The sequence below is a fragment of the Staurois parvus genome, unplaced genomic scaffold (genome assembly GCF_062004578.1).
Source record: "Staurois parvus isolate SC_StPar_1 unplaced genomic scaffold, SC_StPar_1.0 ptg001410l, whole genome shotgun sequence".
NCBI lineage: Eukaryota > Metazoa > Chordata > Amphibia > Anura > Ranidae > Staurois > Staurois parvus.
The window spans coordinates 32,501-53,292 of NW_028319206.1; the positions used below are offsets into that span (position 1 = coordinate 32,501).

At 43.3% G+C, this 20,792-nt stretch overlaps 1 protein-coding gene across 1 annotated transcript in view; it reads left to right on the forward strand.

Annotated features, from left to right (window-relative positions):
- The window catches only part of LOC149436172 (ubiquitin carboxyl-terminal hydrolase CYLD-like), a gene marked incomplete at its 5' end in the record, with an annotated part of 45,507 nt that extends 26,974 nt beyond the window's left edge, over positions 1 to 18,533 (forward strand). Inside the window, 2 exons of the mRNA XM_089661929.1 lie at positions 2,066 to 2,279; positions 18,033 to 18,533. Of these exons, the coding sequence (XP_089518055.1) occupies positions 2,066 to 2,279; positions 18,033 to 18,217 (399 nt within the window). The remainder of the gene's footprint in view (positions 1 to 2,065; positions 2,280 to 18,032) is intronic.
- Between the last annotated feature and the right edge of the window lie 2,259 nt (positions 18,534 to 20,792).

Here is a 20,792-nt window from a genome sequence, read left to right on the forward strand (position 1 = left end):
GGTCTCAGTGGTGACATGGATACTGGGGAGTGCGGAGTGTATTGGAGTGCAGGTCTCAGTGGTGACATGGATACTGGGGAGTGCGGAGAGTATTGGAGTGCAGATCTCAGTGCTGACAAGGACGCTGGGGAGTGCGGAGTGTATTGGAGTGCAGGTCTCAGTGCTGACATGGACATCAGGGAGTGCGGAGTGTATTGGAGTGCAGGTCTCAGTGGTGACATGGATACTGGGGAGTGCGGAGTGTATTGGAGTGCAGATCTCAGTGGTGACATGGATACTGGGGAGTGCGGAGTGTATTGGAGTGCAGGTCTCAGTGGTGACATGGACACTGGGCAGTGAGGAGTGTATTGGAGTGCAGATCTCAGTGGTGACATGGACACTGGGGAGTGCGGAGTGTATTGGAGTGCAGGTCTCAGTGCTGACATGGACATCAGGGAGTGCGGAGTGTATTGGAGTGCAGGTCTCAGTGGTGACATGGACATCAGGGAGTGCGGAGTGTATTGGAGTGCAGGTCTCAGTGGTGACATGGACGCTGGGGAGTGCGGAGTGTATTGGAGTGCAGGTCTCAGTGCTGACATGGACATCAGGGAGTGCGGAGTGTATTGGAGTGCAGGTCTCAGTGGTGACATGGATACTGGGCAGTGCGGAGTGTATTGGAGTGCAGGTCTCAGTGGTGACATGGATACTGGGGAGTGCGGAGTGTATTGGAGTGCAGATCTCAGTGGTGACATGGATACTGGGGAGTGCGGAGTGTATTGGAGTGCAGGTCTCAGTGGTGACATGGACACTGGGCAGTGAGGAGTGTATTGGAGTGCAGATCTCAGTGCTGACATGGACACTGGGGAGTGCGGAGTGTATTGGAGTGCAGGTCTCAGTGCTGACATGGACATCAGGGAGTGCGGAGTGTATTGGAGTGCAGGTCTCAGTGGTGACATGGACGCTGGGGAGTGCGGAGTGTATTGGAGTGCAGGTCTCAGTGCTGACATGGACATCAGGGAGTGCGGAGTGTATTGGAGTGCAGGTCTCAGTGGTGACATGGATACTGGGGAGTGCGGAGTGTATTGGAGTGCAGGTCTCAGTGCTGACATGGACATCAGGGAGTGCGGAGTGTATTGGAGTGCAGGTCTCAGTGGTGACATGGATACTGGGGAGTGCGGAGTGTATTGGAGTGCAGATCTCAGTGGTGACATGGACACTGGGGAGTGCGGAGTGTATTGGAGTGCAGGTCTCAGTGGTGACATGGATACTGGGGAGTGCGGAGTGTATTGGAGTGCAGGTCTCAGTGCTGACATGGACATCAGGGAGTGCGGAGTGTATTGGAGTGCAGATCTCAGTGCTGACAAGGACGCTGGGGAGTGCGGAGTGTATTGGAGTGCAGGTCTCAGTGCTGACATGGACATCAGGGAGTGCGGAGTGTATTGGAGTGCAGGTCTCAGTGGTGACATGGATACTGGGGAGTGCGGAGTGTATTGGAGTGCAGATCTCAGTGGTGACATGGACACAGGGGAGTGCGGAGTGTATTGGAGTGCAGGTCTCAGTGGTGACATGGACACTGGGGAGTGCGGAGTGTATTGGAGTGCAGGTCTCAGTGGTGACATGGACACTGGGGAGTGCGGAGTGTATTGGAGTGCAGGTCTCAGTGGTGACATGGACACTGGGGAGTGCGGAGTGTATTGGAGTGCAGGTCTCAGTGGTGACATGGACACAGGGGAGTGCGGAGTGTATTGGAGTGCAGGTCTCAGTGGTGACATGGACACTGGGGAGTGCGGAGTGTATTGGAGTGCAGGTCTCAGTGCTGACATGGACACTGGGGAGTGCGGAGTGTATTGGAGTGCAGGTCTCAGTGGTGACATGGACACAGGGGAGTGCGGAGTGTATTGGAGTGCAGGTCTCAGTGGTGACATGGACACAGGGGAGTGCGGAATGTATATCATTTCCTATGTGTGCAGGAAAAGACATGTAGAAATGTACTATGAGCATTATGGATCACACACACCATGACTCTGTTTCTCTAGCGTGCCCACGCCTGAGACTGCGGCTGACTCCATTTCTTTTCATTTTCTAGGCTCACAACCATCACAAGCGAAAAAATCACAAACCCATCCCCCTAAAGATCCCTGACACCTTCCTAAAGGCCCAGGGGACCAAGAAGATCCCTCGGGAGACGCTGGAACTGTTCGCTGTGCTGTGTATAGAGACCAGTCACTATGTGTCTTTCGTTAAGTACGGGGTGGAGAAGGGAAGCTGGATGTTCTTCGACAGTATGGCGGACCGATATGGTAAGAAACCACTGAATGGCGCCTTTCACTTGAGGAGTCTGATTGTGATGGTGAGGTCTCTACGCCGAGCTCCTCCAACTCCACTGTATCTTCTGGGGCTCGTGGAGGTGTTTTGATTTACTTGCTTTGGGCAAAGGCTAAGGAACATAGCTAAGAAATCCAGGCAGGAGGCCTCACCAGTAAACTAAAAGTTACAAGAGTGCAATTCGCACTGGTGAACTGGACACTGGGGGGTGACATGGACACTGGGGGGTGACATGCTCGTACTGGAGTGCAAATCTCACTGGTGACATGGACACTGGGGGGTGACATGCTTGTACTGGAGTGCAAATCTCACTGGTGACATGGACACTGGGGGGTGACATGGACACTGGGGGGTGACATGCTCGTACTGGAGTGCAAATCTCACTGGTGACATGGACACTGGGGGGTGACATGCTTGTACTGGAGTGCAAATCTCACTGGTGACATGGACACTGGGGGGTGACATGGACACTGGGGGGTGACATGCTCGTACTGGAGTGCAAATCTCACTGGTGACATGGACACTGGGGGGTGACATGGACACTGGGGGGTGACATGCTCGTACTGGAGTGCAAATCTCACTGGTGACATGGACACTGGGGGGTGACATGCTCATACTGGAGTGCAAATCTCACTGGTGACATGGACACTGGGGGTGATATGCTCGTACTGGAGTGCAAATCTCACTGGTGACATGGACACTGGGGGGAGACATGCTCATACTGGAGTGCAAATCTCACTGGTGACATGGACACTGGGGAGTGACATGCTCATACTGGAGTGCAAGTCTCATTGGTGACATGGATACTGGGGAGTGACATTTTCATACTGGAGTGCAAATCTCACTGATGACATGGACACTGGGGGGTGACATGCTCATACCAGAGTGCAAATCTCATTGGTGATATGGACACTGGGGGGTGACATGCTCATACCGGAGTGCAAATCTCACTGATGACATGGACACTGGGGGGTGACATGCTTGTACTGGAGTGCAGGTCTCACTGATGACATGGACACTGGGGGGTGAGGTGTGTGGAGGTCTTACAGGTGATATGGATACTAGGCTGATAAAAGTGTGTGCTGGAGTGTACATCTCAGTGGTGGTATGGATAGTGGAGACCAGGGGCGGACTAACCATTTGGAAACTCGGGCACTGGGGAGTGACATGTGACTGCCTGAGGGCCCGGGGTCAGTAGCGGGCCCCATGAGATGCCCCTGGTACCTTTTTCATAGGCTTTTTTGAGTTTGGGCAAGGACACAGGGGCCCCATGAGCCCCTATTGCTCGAGGGCCCCATGAGTTGTCAATCCACCCCTGGTGGAGACTGAGGTATGTTGTATAGCTCTCACTGGTGACAAGGACACTAGTAAGTGAGGTATGTGATTGAGGAAGTGTAAATCTCAGTTGTAACATGGGGTGGGGGGGGGGGAGTGTATGTGTTAATAGAGCTAATTTGTGACATGGATACTGGGGAGTGAGGTATGTGGTATGAAGATCCCACTGATGACATGGATACTGGGGAGTGAGGTACGTGGTATGAAGATCCCACTGATGGCATGGATACTGGGGAGTGAGGTATGTGGTATGCAGATCCCACTGGTTACATGGATACTGGGAGTGAGGTATGTGGTATGAAGATCCCACTGATGACATGGATACTGGGGGTGAGGTATGTGGTATGAAGATCCCACTGGTGACATGGATACTGGGGGTGAGGTATGTGGTATGAAGATCCCACTGATGGCATGGATACTGGGGAGTGAGGTATGTGGTATGAAGATCCCACTGGTGACATGGATACTGGGGAGTGAGGTATGTGGTATGAATATCCCACTGATGACATGGATACTGGGGAGTGAGGTATGTGGTATGAAGATCCCACTGATGACATGGATACTGGGGGTGAGGTATGTGGTATGAAGATCCCACTGATGACATGGATACTGGGGGTGAGGTATGTGGTATGAAGATCCCACTGATGGCATGGATACTGGGGGTGAGGTATGTGGTTTGCAGATCCCACTGATGACATGGTTACTGGGGAGTGAGGTATGTGGTATGAAGATCCCACTGATGACATGGATACTGGGGGTGAGGTATGTGGTTTGCAGATCCCACTGATGACATGGTTACTGGGGAGTGAGGTATGTGGTATGAAGATCCCACTGATGACATGGATACTGGGGAGTGAGGTATGTGGTATGAAGATCCCACTGATGACATGGTTACTGGGGAGTGAGGTATGTGGTATGAAGATCCCACTGATGACATGGATACTGGAGGTGAGGTATGTGGTATGAAGATCCCACTGATGACATGGATACTGGGGAGTGAGGTATGTGGTATGCAGATCCCACTGATGACATGGATACTGGAGAGTGAGGTATGTAGTATGAAGATCCCACTGATGACATGGATACTGGGGCTGAGGTATGTGGTATGAAGATCCCACTGATGACATGGATACTGGGGGTGAGGTATGTGGTTTGCAGATCCCACTGATGACATGGTTACTGGGGAGTGAGGTATGTGGTATGAAGATCCCACTGATGACATGGATACTGGGGGTGAGGTATGTGGTATGAAGATCCCACTGATGACATGGATACTGGGGAGTGAGGTATGTGGTATGAATATCCCACTGATGACATGGATACTGGGGAGTGAGGTATGTGGTATGAAGATCCCACTGATGACATGGATACTGGGGGTGAGGTATGTGGTATGAAGATCCCACTGATGACATGGATACTGGGGGTGAGGTATGTGGTATGAAGATCCCACTGATGACATGGATACTGGGGGTGAGGTATGTGGTATGAAGATCCCACTGATGACATGGATACTGGGGAGTGAGGTATGTGGTATGCAGATCCCACTGATGACATGGATACTGGGGAGTGAGGTATGTGGAATGCAGATCCCACTGATGACATGGATACTGGGGAGTGAGGTATGTGGTATGAAGATCCCACTGATGACATGGATACTGGGGAGTGAGGTATGTGGTATGAAGATCCCACTGATGACATGGATACTGGGGAGTGAGGTTTGTGGTATGAAGATCCCACTGATGACATGGATACTGGGGAGTGAGGTATGTGGTATGCAGATCCCACTGATGACATGGATACTGGGGGTGAGGTATGTGGTATGCAGATCCCACTGATGACATGGATACTGGGGGTGAGGTATGTGGTATGCAGATCCCACTGATGACATGGATACTGGGGGGTGAGGTATGTGGTATGCAGATCCCACTGATGACATGGATACTGGGGAGTGAGGTATGTGGTATGAAGATCCCACTGATGACATGGTTACTGGGGAGTGAGGTTTGTGGTGCAGATCTCACTGGTGACATGGACACTGGGAAGAAAAGTATGTGCTGGAGGGCAGATCACAGTGGTGACATGGATACTGGGGAGTGAGGTATATGATGGAGTGCATATCTCACTTTTGACATGGATAGAAGATGACAGTAGGCGGGTCAACCCCACAATGTTCACCTATCAATGAGCTATGTTTTCTTTTGGATTTAAGATCTAAAGACGTTCTCCACAAAGGGGGTCTGCTCAGGAATTTTCAGCCTTTGGTTCATTAACTTCCAAAGGGGAACCAAGGGCTGCATGATGTTTGAACCCATGAAAAGGGATAAGTTTTGCATTTACTGCTACCATGGGTTCAAGGCAGATCCTGAGGGTTGAAGATTTGAGGTCCCAGTGGATTTTTGTGCATATTTGCCCAGGAGACGTTTTTTTTTAACCATAATGCACCGCATAGCCTTTGAACTATGACCAGCGGGCTTGGAAGGGCTAATAAAGAGGTTTTTCGATAAACCAGCCTTTTCACCCTGGCGTCTCATGCCTTTTTGTTAGTCTATTAGGAAAAGCAATGTGTAGAATTTATTAAGATCCCTTCTCTATAGAGTTCAATGGGATCCATCGCTAAGTTCTGGTTCGCCAAATTTCAAACCGGATTCTCTGAATCTTTGGAGAATTCGACCTGGGAAAATTTGCCGATCCCCAACCCTTCAATAATAATGTGATTTTTGGGGGGTTCTGAAAATGGAACGGCTGTTCTTGGCACAAGAACCATGATAACAAATATACTTAAATTAGAACTTCAGCTGGTTTGTCCCCCGGCAGGTAATTCTTTGCCAAACTTCGGATCTCTGTGTCACCATTTTGGATTTGAGAGCCGCGTGTGACTTCCTGATATCTCACAGCCGGCATTTCCACTGCGCTTGCGTGAGGCATGGCAGTGCAGTAAAACTGGTCCCACAGCCTTGTGAGATGTGTTCCAGGAGGCTGCGGACAGGAAGAGGGTCAGACGACAGTCCTGCTGGCCTAGATGAAGATTGAGAAAGTGGTGCAGGTAGCTGTCAAAGAGGTACCAGCTTCCCAGAAATTGAAAAAAAAAATACTGCAAATATGTTAGAGCCTGGAGCGAGGAAGAAGATGAGCTGCCCTTCTTTTCCTGGGTGAAGGTTATTTTAAGTGAAATATCAATTTCAATAAGATCATGGGAGGAGGTGACAAGGGAGGTGGAGAGCAGAAGGCCTGGGACCAGAATTATGGTAAGGAGCTCCAGAGGAGCTAGAGAGCAGGAGGTCTTGAGACAGACATTAGCCTAAGTAGTTCCATAGTTTGGGAGAGGCTCTATAGGAGGCAAGCATGGGAGGAGATAAGGGGGGATATCCTCCTGCGCTTAATATGGGTAGGTCCCTATCTACTAGCTGCAATCACTCAAACTCAACCAATAAGTCAAAAATACCGTGCATAAAATAGTGAAGCGCTCCCAAATTAACTAAAAAAAATTATTCAATAAGTGAAAAATTACATAAACACTTCTCATATATACCCATATACTATTAACTCTTAATAGATCTGTGATAAAAGATACCAAAATATACAATTCATAATATATAATGATAAAAACAATTAACATAATACTACTGATTCATAAAAATGTGACAAATCGTGATACTTGTGACACAACTGAATATCAAAAAAAAAAAAGATATATAGTGATGCTGCGATAGGTAAATACATATGTCTGTGTTAAACCCTATAACAAATTAGAAAAAATTGCTTCTCAGATCAAAAAAAATATAAATAAATAAACTCAGTGTTTCAAAAAAACTCAAATAATCCATGCAAAAATGTGAAACACTCTGTGATCTTCACTTCTAGTGCTCAAGAAAGGAATCCTCCAACGGCAGAAATGCCTGCTCACCTCCCCTCCTCGACCCACACAGGGCCAAAAGGCAAAAAGGCTCTCCTTAAAGGCAATCCTTTCCTCCAAGCAACTCGGGCAGGAACCTCAGGACTTCCACTCCACCTCCTCTTACCACGTCATATAGGGCACAAACAGAAACTTCCCATAGTGTAACACCGTTTATTATAAGTAATATGGCATAACAAACTTTCCAACTCACATGGTATCTTTGGATACAGCGCTTTTTCACCTCACATCATGGGTGTACTCTCATACAGGGAGGGAAACCAATATGGCCGCTGCGTCCGGACAAAAACGTCCCCACGTGACCGGAAGTGACGTAATCTCGTGCTGGGAATGGCGTTCCGACGCGTTGCGTCACGTGCGTCGTGACTTCATCAGGGTACCGCCCCCCAGAGCCATGATTCATTTATATATGGGATAGTCAACCCACTATACCTAATTAGAGGGCGGACTCCCGGCGGCCATTTTACCGGAGTCCTCACTGCTATCCCCGTTACTAGAAGACTTCCTATTACAGCACTCGATCCGTGCTATAGATAGGAGCCATCAACTTCCATCATATATATAGCATATTCTTATTACCACTCCCCTCAGAAAACATATATAAACAATGTAACTAATCTTTTAATATAATATTAAAAATATTAAAACCCACATAATACCCCCACTTTATTACTAGTCAATCTATATTAAAAAAGGGGGCAGAAGAAAATTATTATTTATAGGTAAATGAGACCCAGCAATGATTTACATGAATATAAAAATAGATACTCCCATCTAATAAAATTGCTACCTTTAATATTAAAAATAGTATACCGGTATATATATATATATACCAATATAATATAAACAAATAAATCCATATAAACCATACAATTTAATTATTTCCAATAGAAACATTTATTCAAAACTCTAACTTGATTCCTCTACATCCTCGCAAAAAACTAAGAAAACCTATTTGTTTTTTTTTTTTTAAAAATCCCATATATAAAAACAAATGAATATATGGTTAATTAGGTCACACCTCGCTTCGCCCAATCCGACCGTTTACCTATGATTGAAAAAAACAATACCCAAACGAATTCCTAATAAGTCATGTGAATAAACCCATGATCCGAGTATACAGGATACATAGCATATATCAGTAATCAATCACTACAATATATTAAAAATATTAAAAAAAAAATTTTAAAAAAACTTTTTGTATAAATGCACAGTCTAAAACCAAATTAAAAGTCACTAATAAAACAATTTAGATCAAATTCCACATTTAATCCATACGGTGCCTGCGTACGCATAGTGTAGATCCATCGGGACTCAGCTTGACTTAAAGATTTAACCTTGCTACCTCCCCTCCAATGTTTTGTGTATTTCTGAATTCCCCAAAATTTTAAACCCGACGGATCCTTACTATGTCGTTTAAGGAAGTGTTTGGACACACTGTGTTTTGGGAAACCATTTTTTATATTTTGGACATGTTCCCTGATACGTTTCCAGAGTGGTCTCTTCGTCCTTCCAATATACTGCAGGCCGCAATCACATTCTAAACCATATACAACACCTTCTGTACGGCACGAAATAAATTCAGTGCCGTCGATATTGCATTTAAACGTTTTCCGTTTACTATTTTTCCCTTTAGTTTCCCTACACCCATAACACTGTTTGCATGGGAAAAAACCAGATTGGTCAAGGAATGTGCCTTTCTTTTTTCTATCAGGTGGATCTAACACACTTTTTGCCAACTTCATTTTCAATGTTGGTGCTTTCCTATAAATAAATTTCGGACCATTTCCTAACAATGGATTCAACAAGGGATCTGATTTTAAAATTGGCCAATATTTACTAAAAATCTTCTCTATTTTCTTGTAATGGACATTAAAGTCCAACACTATGGCCATATGTCCATCAAAATTATCAACTTTCTTTTTATCCACTACCAATGACTCTCTCTCTATTTTTCCAACCTCTTTAATACTTTTTTCAAGTGCTTGTTGTGAATATCCTTTAGCCATAAATTTATTTCCAATCATTTTTGCTTGTTTAATATATTCTTCTTGACTTGAGCAGTTCCTTTTCACTCTCACCAATTGGCCCTTTGGAATATTATATAGCCATGGGGGGAAATGACAGCTGTCTGTTGGTATATAGCCATTCCTATCTACCTCTTTGAAATACGATTTAGTGATGATTTTACCTCCTTCATTCCTAATATTGAGATCTAAAAAATTAACTTCATGACTGTCATATGTCCAGGAAAAATGTATATTCCTATTATTAGAATTCATTCTATTCAGGAATCCCAATAGTGACTCACTACTGCCTTTCCATATGATAATTACATCATCAATATATCTGGAGTATAACAAAAGCTCCTCAGGAGTCTGTTTATAATTTGCCTCTTCCTCCCAGTGGGCCATATATAAATTGGCCACACTGGGAGCGAATTTAGCCCCCATTGCGACTCCTTTCACTTGTTGGAAAAAAGTATTATCGTGCCAAAAATAATTATGTTGGAGGCCATATTCCAAACACTTCACTATGTACTTCCTTTGGGGCCACCCTATATTGGTATATTCTCTAAGCCCCCATGTAGCTGCCTCTACTGCCCCATCATGATCAATGATTGTATACAAAGATGTCACATCAGCACTTGCCAACAGAATTTCCGAACTAAGCTCCATTTTCTCTAATAACTGAATTAAATGCTTAGTATCTCTTAAATAAGCTTTCGTCCTTTTAACTGCTGGTTGTAGATAAAAATCCACATACTGGCCTAATCTAGCCAGGACCGATTGTACCCCATTCACTATCGGTCTACCTGGAGGTTCACTGAGATTCTTATGTATTTTAGGTATTGTGTAAATTATGGGTATTCTACACACCTCTGGTAACAGATATTTGGCCTCCTTTTTGTTCAAAAAATCCTTCTTCTCTCCTTCTTGTACAAGCTTGGTTAAAACTTTTTTATATGAAAGTGTCGGATCCCTAGGAATAACCTTATATGTGGTGGTATCCGATAATTGTTTATTTAAATCTTGCAAGTAATATTCTTTAGACAGAATTACAATACCACCTCCTTTGTCAGCAGGTCTAATTACAATATTGTCTCTTTTGGAGAGCCTATTGATTCCTGTTTGGATACCAATATTAGTTGTCACCTTTGGGATTATCAATCTCTCCAAATCATAATTGACCATCCGTTTAAAAACCTCTGTATAGTGATTATTAGATACCTGCGGATTAAAAAGTGACTTATTTCTAAAATGACTGTGCAAAATATCACTACTGGAACCACTAGCTATATTGCTCCTAGCCCCTGGTAACCCTAAAAAATATTTTTTTATGTTCAATTTCCGAACAAATTTTTGAGTATCCACATATATGTCAAACTTATTAGCTATTTTGGGTGGTGCATATTTTAAGCCCTTATCTAGAGCCATCAGCTCTTCTTTAGTGAGATCACATCCACTGATATTGAAAACCCCTTCTCCTACTGTTCTCTTTTTCTTTTGCTGTTTCCACCCTGCCCTGCACCCCCTCCTCTTGGGGGGCTTTTCCACCTCACTCCCTCTGGGCTCCTGTTCCGGTCTAAAAAATCTCTCTGTGGTAATTCGTTTCCTAATACCTCATATCTATTATACACTTCCACCGGACTTCTTCCATCTCCATTGGGTGGATACCATCTTTCCTGTGGATAAAATCTCGGGCTTCTTTCTGGATAATAATTGTACATTTTGTTTGAATAATACTCAGGTCTAGGTGGACCATAATAATCAGGTCTCTGATAATTGTTAGGTCTATTCCACTGTGGATTCCACTGGGGTCTCCACCCATTCCCTCCATTTTTCCCTTTGGGTTTTTTATTATTATAATATGGAGGTCCTCCATTTTTCGGTGGTTGCCTCCATCCATTATGGGGAGTGTGGTATGATGGTCCATAATGGTTAATCTTTTGCTCATCATTATTCCTAACTGTTTTAGGCGGCATTGGAAGGGATCTATTTGTGTCCACCTTTTGTTCTTTGACTGGAGTGGTATTATTGGATGCAGTCTCTGTCTCAACCGGGGAACTCTGCCATTTAAAAACTTGTTCCTTTTTAAAATCGTTAAAATCTCTCTGATAATCTGATCTCTCTAATAATTTTCTTCTGCCCCCTTTTTTAATATAGATTGACTAGTAATAAAGTGGGGGTATTATGTGGGTTTTAATATTTTTAATATTATATTAAAAGATTAGTTACATTGTTTATATAGGAAATTAGGGCACCTGATGGAAAAGAAGCTGTCTATTTGGTGGGATATGACCACCTTTGAAAAATATCTTAAGGACAGATTGGTGCCCAGGAGGTTTAGGTGGGATATTCCCATTTGTGACGGGTTAGATGATACAGAAGCAACTGAGGAATGGTTTGAGTTCTTCCATGAGAAGGGTTTAGAGCTCATAAAATTTTTACTTAAAAGGAAACAGAGGAAATTAAGGAACATAGAATCTCAAATAGGAGAGATTAAACAAAAACTTGAAGTAATGAAAGATTCTGTGGATTTAGAACCATATAACAAAAGGGTGAATAAAGACCTAGAGAAGCTTGATCAAGAGATTAAACATTGGAAAACAAAAAAGTATCAGAGAGATTTTAACGATTTTAAAAAGGAACAAGTTTTTAAATGGCAGAGTTCCCCGGTTGAGACAGAGACTGCATCCAATAATACCACTCCAGTCAAAGAACAAAAGGTGGACACAAATAGATCCCTTCCAATGCCGCCTAAAACAGTTAGGAATAATGATGAGCAAAAGATTAACCATTATGGACCATCATACCACACTCCCCATAATGGATGGAGGCAACCACCGAAAAATGGAGGACCTCCATATTATAATAATAAAAAACCCAAAGGGAAAAATGGAGGGAATGGGTGGAGACCCCAGTGGAATCCACAGTGGAATAGACCTAACAATTATCAGAGACCTGATTATTATGGTCCACCTAGACCTGAGTATTATTCGAACAAAATGTACAATTATTATCCAGAAAGAAGCCCGAGATTTTATCCACAGGAAAGATGGTATCCACCCAATGGAGATGGAAGAAGTCCGGTGGAAGTGTATAACAGATATGAGGTATTAGGAAACGAATTACCACAGAGAGATTTTTTAGACCGGAACAGGAGCCCAGAGGGAGTGAGGTAGAAAAGCCCCCCAAGAGGAGGGGGTGCAGGGCAGGGTGGAAACAGCAAAAGAAAAAGAGAACAGTAGGAGAAGGGGTTTTCAATATCAGTGGATGTGATCTCACTAAAGAAGAGCTGATGGCTCTAGATAAGGGCTTAAAATATGCACCACCCAAAATAGCTAATAAGTTTGACATATATGTGGATACTCAAAAATTTGTTCGGAAATTGAACATAAAAAAATATTTTTTAGGGTTACCAGGGGCTAGGAGCAATATAGCTAGTGGTTCCAGTAGTGATATTTTGCACAGTCATTTTAGAAATAAGTCACTTTTTAATCCGCAGGTATCTAATAATCACTATACAGAGGTTTTTAAACGGATGGTCAATTATGATTTGGAGAGATTGATAATCCCAAAGGTGACAACTAATATTGGTATCCAAACAGGAATCAATAGGCTCTCCAAAAGAGACAATATTGTAATTAGACCTGCTGACAAAGGAGGTGGTATTGTAATTCTGTCTAAAGAATATTACTTGCAAGATTTAAATAAACAATTATCGGATACCACCACATATAAGGTTATTCCTAGGGATCCGACACTTTCATATAAAAAAGTTTTAACCAAGCTTGTACAAGAAGGAGAGAAGAAGGATTTTTTGAACAAAAAGGAGGCCAAATATCTGTTACCAGAGGTGTGTAGAATACCCATAATTTACACAATACCTAAAATACATAAGAATCTCAGTGAACCTCCAGGTAGACCGATAGTGAATGGGGTACAATCGGTCCTGGCTAGATTAGGCCAGTATGTGGATTTTTATCTACAACCAGCAGTTAAAAGGACGAAAGCTTATTTAAGAGATACTAAGCATTTAATTCAGTTATTAGAGAAAATGGAGCTTAGTTCGGAAATTCTGTTGGCAAGTGCTGATGTGACATCTTTGTATACAATCATTGATCATGATGGGGCAGTAGAGGCAGCTACATGGGGGCTTAGAGAATATACCAATATAGGGTGGCCCCAAAGGAAGTACATAGTGAAGTGTTTGGAATATGGCCTCCAACATAATTATTTTTGGCACGATAATACTTTTTTCCAACAAGTGAAAGGAGTCGCAATGGGGGCTAAATTCGCTCCCAGTGTGGCCAATTTATATATGGCCCACTGGGAGGAAGAGGCAAATTATAAACAGACTCCTGAGGAGCTTTTGTTATACTCCAGATATATTGATGATGTAATTATCATATGGAAAGGCAGTAGTGAGTCACTATTGGGATTCCTGAATAGAATGAATTCTAATAATAGGAATATACATTTTTCCTGGACATATGACAGTCATGAAGTTAATTTTTTAGATCTCAATATTAGGAATGAAGGAGGTAAAATCATCACTAAAACGTATTTCAAAGAGGTAGATAGGAATGGCTATATACCAACAGACAGCTGTCATTTCCCCCCATGGCTATATAATATTCCAAAGGGCCAATTGGTGAGAGTGAAAAGGAACTGCTCAAGTCAAGAAGAATATATTAAACAAGCAAAAATGATTGGAAATAAATTTATGGCTAAAGGATATTCACAACAAGCACTTGAAAAAAGTATTAAAGAGGTTGGAAAAATAGAGAGAGAGTCATTGGTAGTGGATAAAAAGAAAGTTGATAATTTTGATGGACATATGGCCATAGTGTTGGACTTTAATGTCCATTACAAGAAAATAGAGAAGATTTTTAGTAAATATTGGCCAATTTTAAAATCAGATCCCTTGTTGAATCCATTGTTAGGAAATGGTCCGAAATTTATTTATAGGAAAGCACCAACATTGAAAATGAAGTTGGCAAAAAGTGTGTTAGATCCACCTGATAGAAAAAAGAAAGGCACATTCCTTGACCAATCTGGTTTTTTCCCATGCAAACAGTGTTATGGGTGTAGGGAAACTAAAGGGAAAAATAGTAAACGGAAAACGTTTAAATGCAATATCGACGGCACTGAATTCAAGATCAAGGATTTTATTTCGTGCCGTACAGAAGGTGTTGTATATGGTTTAGAATGTGATTGCGGCCTGCAGTATATTGGAAGGACGAAGAGACCACTCTGGAAACGTATCAGGGAACATGTCCAAAATATAAAAAATGGTTTCCCAAAACACAGTGTGTCCAAACACTTCCTTAAACGACATAGTAAGGATCCGTCGGGTTTAAAATTTTGGGGAATTCAGAAATACACAAAACATTGGAGGGGAGGTAGCAAGGTTAAATCTTTAAGTCAAGCTGAGTCCCGATGGATCTACACTATGCGTACGCAGGCACCGTATGGATTAAATGTGGAATTTGATCTAAATTGTTTTATTAGTGACTTTTAATTTGGTTTTAGACTGTGCATTTATACAAAAAGTTTTTTTTTAAATTTTTTTTAATATTTTTAATATATTGTAGTGATTGATTACTGATATATGCTATGTATCCTGTATACTCGGATCATGGGTTTATTCACATGACTTATTAGGAATTCGTTTGGGTATTGTTTTTTTCAATCATAGGTAAACGGTCGGATTGGGCGAAGCGAGGTGTGACCTAATTAACCATATATTCATTTGTTTTTATATATGGGATTTTTAAAAAAAAAAAAACAAATAGGTTTTCTTAGTTTTTTGCGAGGATGTAGAGGAATCAAGTTAGAGTTTTGAATAAATGTTTCTATTGGAAATAATTAAATTGTATGGTTTATATGGATTTATTTGTTTATATTATATTGGTATATATATATATATATATACCGGTATACTATTTTTAATATTAAAGGTAGCAATTTTATTAGATGGGAGTATCTATTTTTATATTCATGTAAATCATTGCTGGGTCTCATTTACCTATAAATAATAATTTTCTTCTGCCCCCTTTTTTAATATAGATTGACTAGTAATAAAGTGGGGGTATTATGTGGGTTTTAATATTTTTAATATTATATTAAAAGATTAGTTACATTGTTTATATATGTTTTCTGAGGGGAGTGGTAATAAGAATATGCTATATATATGATGGAAGTTGATGGCTCCTATCTATAGCACGGATCGAGTGCTGTAATAGGAAGTCTTCTAGTAACGGGGATAGCAGTGAGGACTCCGGTAAAATGGCCGCCGGGAGTCCGCCCTCTAATTAGGTATAGTGGGTTGACTATCCCATATATAAATGAATCATGGCTCTGGGGGGCGGTACCCTGATGAAGTCACGACGCACGTGACGCAACGCGTCGGAACGCCATTCCCAGCACGAGATTACGTCACTTCCGGTCACGTGGGGACGTTTTTGTCCGGACGCAGCGGCCATATTGGTTTCCCTCCCTGTATGAGAGTACACCCATGATGTGAGGTGAAAAAGCGCTGTATCCAAAGATACCATGTGAGTTGGAAAGTTTGTTATGCCATATTACTTATAATAAACGGTGTTACACTATGGGAAGTTTCTGTTTGTGCCCTATATGACGTGGTAAGAGGAGGTGGAGTGGAAGTCCTGAGGTTCCTGCCCGAGTTGCTTGGAGGAAAGGATTGCCTTTAAGGAGAGCCTTTTTGCCTTTTGGCCCTGTGTGGGTCGAGGAGGGGAGGTGAGCAGGCATTTCTGCCGTTGGAGGATTCCTTTCTTGAGCACTAGAAGTGAAGATCACAGAGTGTTTCACATTTTTGCATGGATTATTTGAGTTTTTTTGAAACACTGAGTTTATTTATTTATATTTTTTTTGATCTGAGAAGCAATTTTTTCTAATTTGTTATAGGGTTTAACACAGACATATGTATTTACCTATCGCAGCATCACTATATATCTTTTTTTTTTTTGATATTCAGTTGTGTCACAAGTATCACGATTTGTCACATTTTTATGAATCAGTAGTATTATGTTAATTGTTTTTATCATTATATATTATGAATTGTATATTTTGGTATCTTTTATCACAGATCTATTAAGAGTTAATAGTATATGGGTATATATGAGAAGTGTTTATGTAATTTTTCACTTATTGAATAATTTTTTTTAGTTAATTTGGGAGCGCTTCACTATTTTATGCAAAGCATGGGAGGAGGTGACAAGGGAGCTAAAGAAGAGTTCTTGGGACAGAAATTAGGGTAGGTAGGTAATTCCAGAGGATGGGGGAGGCTCTGGAGAAGTCCTGGAGGTGAGTATGGGAAGAAGTGACAAGGGAGGTACAGAGCAGGAGTTCTTGGGAAAGGAATTCAGGTAAGTGGTTCCAGAGTATGGGAGAGGCTCTGAAGAAGTCCTGAAGGTGAGGTCTTGGGACAGAAATTATGTTAAGGAGTTCCAGAGGATGGGAGAGGCTTTGGAGAAGTCCTGGATGCAAGCATGGGAGGAGGTAACAAGGGAGCTACAAAGGAGGAGGTCTTGAGTCAGAAATTAGGGTAGGTAGTCCCAGAGTATGGGAGAGGCTCAGAAGAAGCCCTGGAGGCAAGCATGGGAGGAGGTGACAAGGGAGCTAAAGAGTAGGTCTTGGGACAGAAATTATGTTAAGGAGTTCCAGAAGATGGGAGAGGCTCTGGAGTAGTCCTGGAGGTGACCATGGGGGGGGGGGGGGGGAGAGAGCAGGAGGTCTTGGGTCAGAAATTATGCTAATTATGTTCCAGAGGATGAGCGAGACTCTGGAGAAGTTCTAGAGGTATGCATGGAAGGAGGTGGAAGAAGGTGACAAGGGGCCTAGAGAGCAGATGCCGGGATAGATATTAGAGTAAGGAGTTCCAGAGGATGGGAGAAGCTTTGGAGAAGTTCTGAAGGCAAGCATGGGAGGAGGTTACAAAGGAGCTAGGGAGCAGGAGGTTTTGGGCGGAGCCAAGAAAATGGTTTGGTTAGTATTGGAGACTAGGTGGGTAATGTAGCTGGGGCAGAGTTGGGATGGCTTTGTATGTTGTTGTTCGTGTTTTGAGTTTTATTCTTTGGAAGAGCGGAAGCCAATGGAGGGATTGGCAGAGGGGGTGGCGGACACTGAGTGGTTGGTAAAGTGGACAAGTATGGTGGTAGGGTGGTTTGGTCTATAACATTTTCCTGAGGCTTTTGGACAATACTGGTGCATTTCTATTGGTTCTGTAGGGTTGTCCCTAAATTCACCAATCTGCGAAGCCATGGATATTGTTTGTTCATACGGGAACATCTAAATTCGCTTTAAATGGAAGTACTTGAGCAGCAGGATTATGTATTTTCACCCCTCGAGTGCTTACAGTTTAGTTTGTATTTATTTGTGCTTTTGGAGCAAGGCTTTCTCACGCTGCTTTGAGTTTGATCAACTTTTAACCTTCTGCCATGTTGTCCCTGCAGGTAGCGAAAATGGCTACAACATCCCCCGAGTCAGCCTCTGCCCAGAGGTGGCCACGTACCTGGCCTCTCCGCTGAAAGACCTCATCAACCAGAACCCTCGTGAGATGAAAGGTGTTTCCAAACGCCTCTTCTGTGATGCCTATATGTACATGTACCAGTCCAAGAGGATGGCACTCTACAAATGAGACAGATGCTCAATGTTGCTTATCTCGACCTTCTGAGGTAGTTGGAGGACATATAAGTGTGATGCAAGTCTGTCGAAGTCAAGGTTATCCAGAAAGGGTTGTCAATCTGGGAAAAATCGAATGGATAGAAATCTTACCAGAAAATTGCTGCTTCTGTCAAAGTGAGACTTAGACAATCGTTAAGTCTGGATTTGCACTGAAAGTTCCCCCTACATCTATGAACTACGACATCAAGAAACAAGTTTACCTTGTGCCGTTAAAGGTACATTCTAGACTGTGCATTTCTACTTATAAAAGCTTTATATTTGCCATCTTACTTGGCTCTATTTATTGCCCTGACAATCCTTCAGTCTCTCAGGATCTTTAATGTCGAGATCTCTAGTTGTAGATCCCAGCACTGTATGCCTGCTGTGTCCATCATGAGGAGCTCCCACCATCATTGCCCTGAGTTCCTGGGTCTCCGCACCTGCTATGCCTTTCGTGAAGGCCTCCCATCACCCCTGACCTATGTGTTGGAGTCTGTACACGTGCTGTGCCCATTATGAGGAGCTCCCACCATCCCTGCCCTGAGGTCCTGGGTCTCCACACCTGCTATGCCTTTTATGAAGGCTTACCATCACCCCTGACCTATGTGTTGGGGTCTGTAAACCTGCTGTGCCCATTATGAGGAGCTCCCACCATCCCTGCCCTGAGGTCCTGGGTCTCCACACCTGCTATGCCTTTTATGAAGGCTTCCCATCACCCAGGACCTAAGTTGCAGGGTCTGTAGAACTTCTGTGCCCATTATTAGGGAGTCTTAACATCTCTGCACTGATGCCCAACATTCCTTCACTAAGTTCCCAGGTTTGTACACTTGCTGTCCATTTTGAGTGTTTCCTACTGTCTCTGTTCTAGATTCCCAGGGTGGTTTACACAAGGTGCTCATTATGAGAGTCTCTCACCTTCTGTACACACCTGGTGTGTGCTCATTATGAAGGGTTCCCACCAGAGGCGGACTGACAACTCATGGGGCCCCCGGGCAATAGGAAATCATGGGGCCCCTGTGTCCTTTCCCACACTCAAACCACATCCAAAAAAGCCTATGAAAGGTACTAGGGGCATCTCATGTGGCCCCCTACTGACCCCGGGCCCTTGGGCAGTACCCGAGTGGCTAAATGGTCAGTCCGCCCCTGGTTTCCACTAACCCTGCATTGAGTTCTTAGGTCTACACACCTGCTGTGCACATTATGATGGGCTCCCACCATCCCTGCATTGGGTGCCCGGGTCTTTACACCTGCTGTGTCCATTATGCAGGGTTCCCACCCTCTTTGCTCTGCATTTCTAGGTCTTCATACCTGCTGTGCCCATTATGAAGGATTCCCACCATCCCTGTTGGATTTGTATAATAAACACCCCTAGGTGGGTGGGAAAACTTATCACACCCTCAAGATAGGAAAACAGAACCAGGAACAATGGCAGGGATATTCTGACACTGAGGTCTTCAAGGGATACAGGGAGCAGGCAAATGACTCTGCCTACAAGACTTGACTTATAACTAAAATTTTACAGGTTGGTTCTTTAAAATAAAATTTACAGAGTGGATGAGCCATTGCTTGCCTCCTTCTGAAAAACCTGGCTGTTATACTGAGTCATTGGCTTTAATTAAGTAAAGTACATTATACGACATAAAGTATGTGGACACCCTTCTAAAGGATTGATTTCAGGTATTTCTAATGAAGAGTACTGGTACTACTCCATCATGCAAAAGCATTGTTCTCTTCCAGCCTTGGGGTAACAGTTTGGTGAAGACCCTTTTCTGTTCCACCACTACTGCCCCGTGTACAAAGCCAGCTCCATAAATACATGGCTTGACCAGTTTGGTGTGGGGGAGCTTGAGTGTCCTGTACAGAGCCCTGACCTCAACCCTACTGAACATCTTTGGGATGAATTGAATCACTAATTGTGAGCCAGGTCTTCTCATCCAACATCAGTACCTGACCTCACAAATAGAAACAGCGTCCCCCAAACCTTGTGGGAAGCCCTCCCATAAGGGGAAGCCAGCTCCATAAAGACATGGCTTGATGGGTTTGGTGTGGAGGAGCGAGAGTGTCCTGTACAGAGCCCTGACCTCAACCCTACTGAACATCTTTGGGATGAATTGAATCACTAATTGTGAGCCAGGTCTTCTCATCCAACATCAGTACCTGACCTCACAAATGGAAACGGCGTCCTACATACCTTGTGGAAAGCCCTCCTAGAAGGTGAAGTCAGCTCCATAAAGACATGGCTTGATGGGTTTGGTGTGGAGGAGTGGGAGTGTCCAGTACAGAGCCCTGACCTCAACCCTACTGAACACCTTTGGGATGAATTGGAACCCTGATGGTGAGCTCTTCTTATCCAACATCAGTACCTGACCTCACAAATGGGCACAGATTCTCACAAACGTACTCACATTTTGTGGAAAGTCTTCCCAGAAGAGTAGAGGATGTTATAGTTGCAAAGCAGCAGTGAAAGGGGTGGGTGTCAACTCAGTATTAGTGGCTATGGTTTTGGAATGGGAAGTATGACAAACTCATATAGGTGTGATGGTTAAATG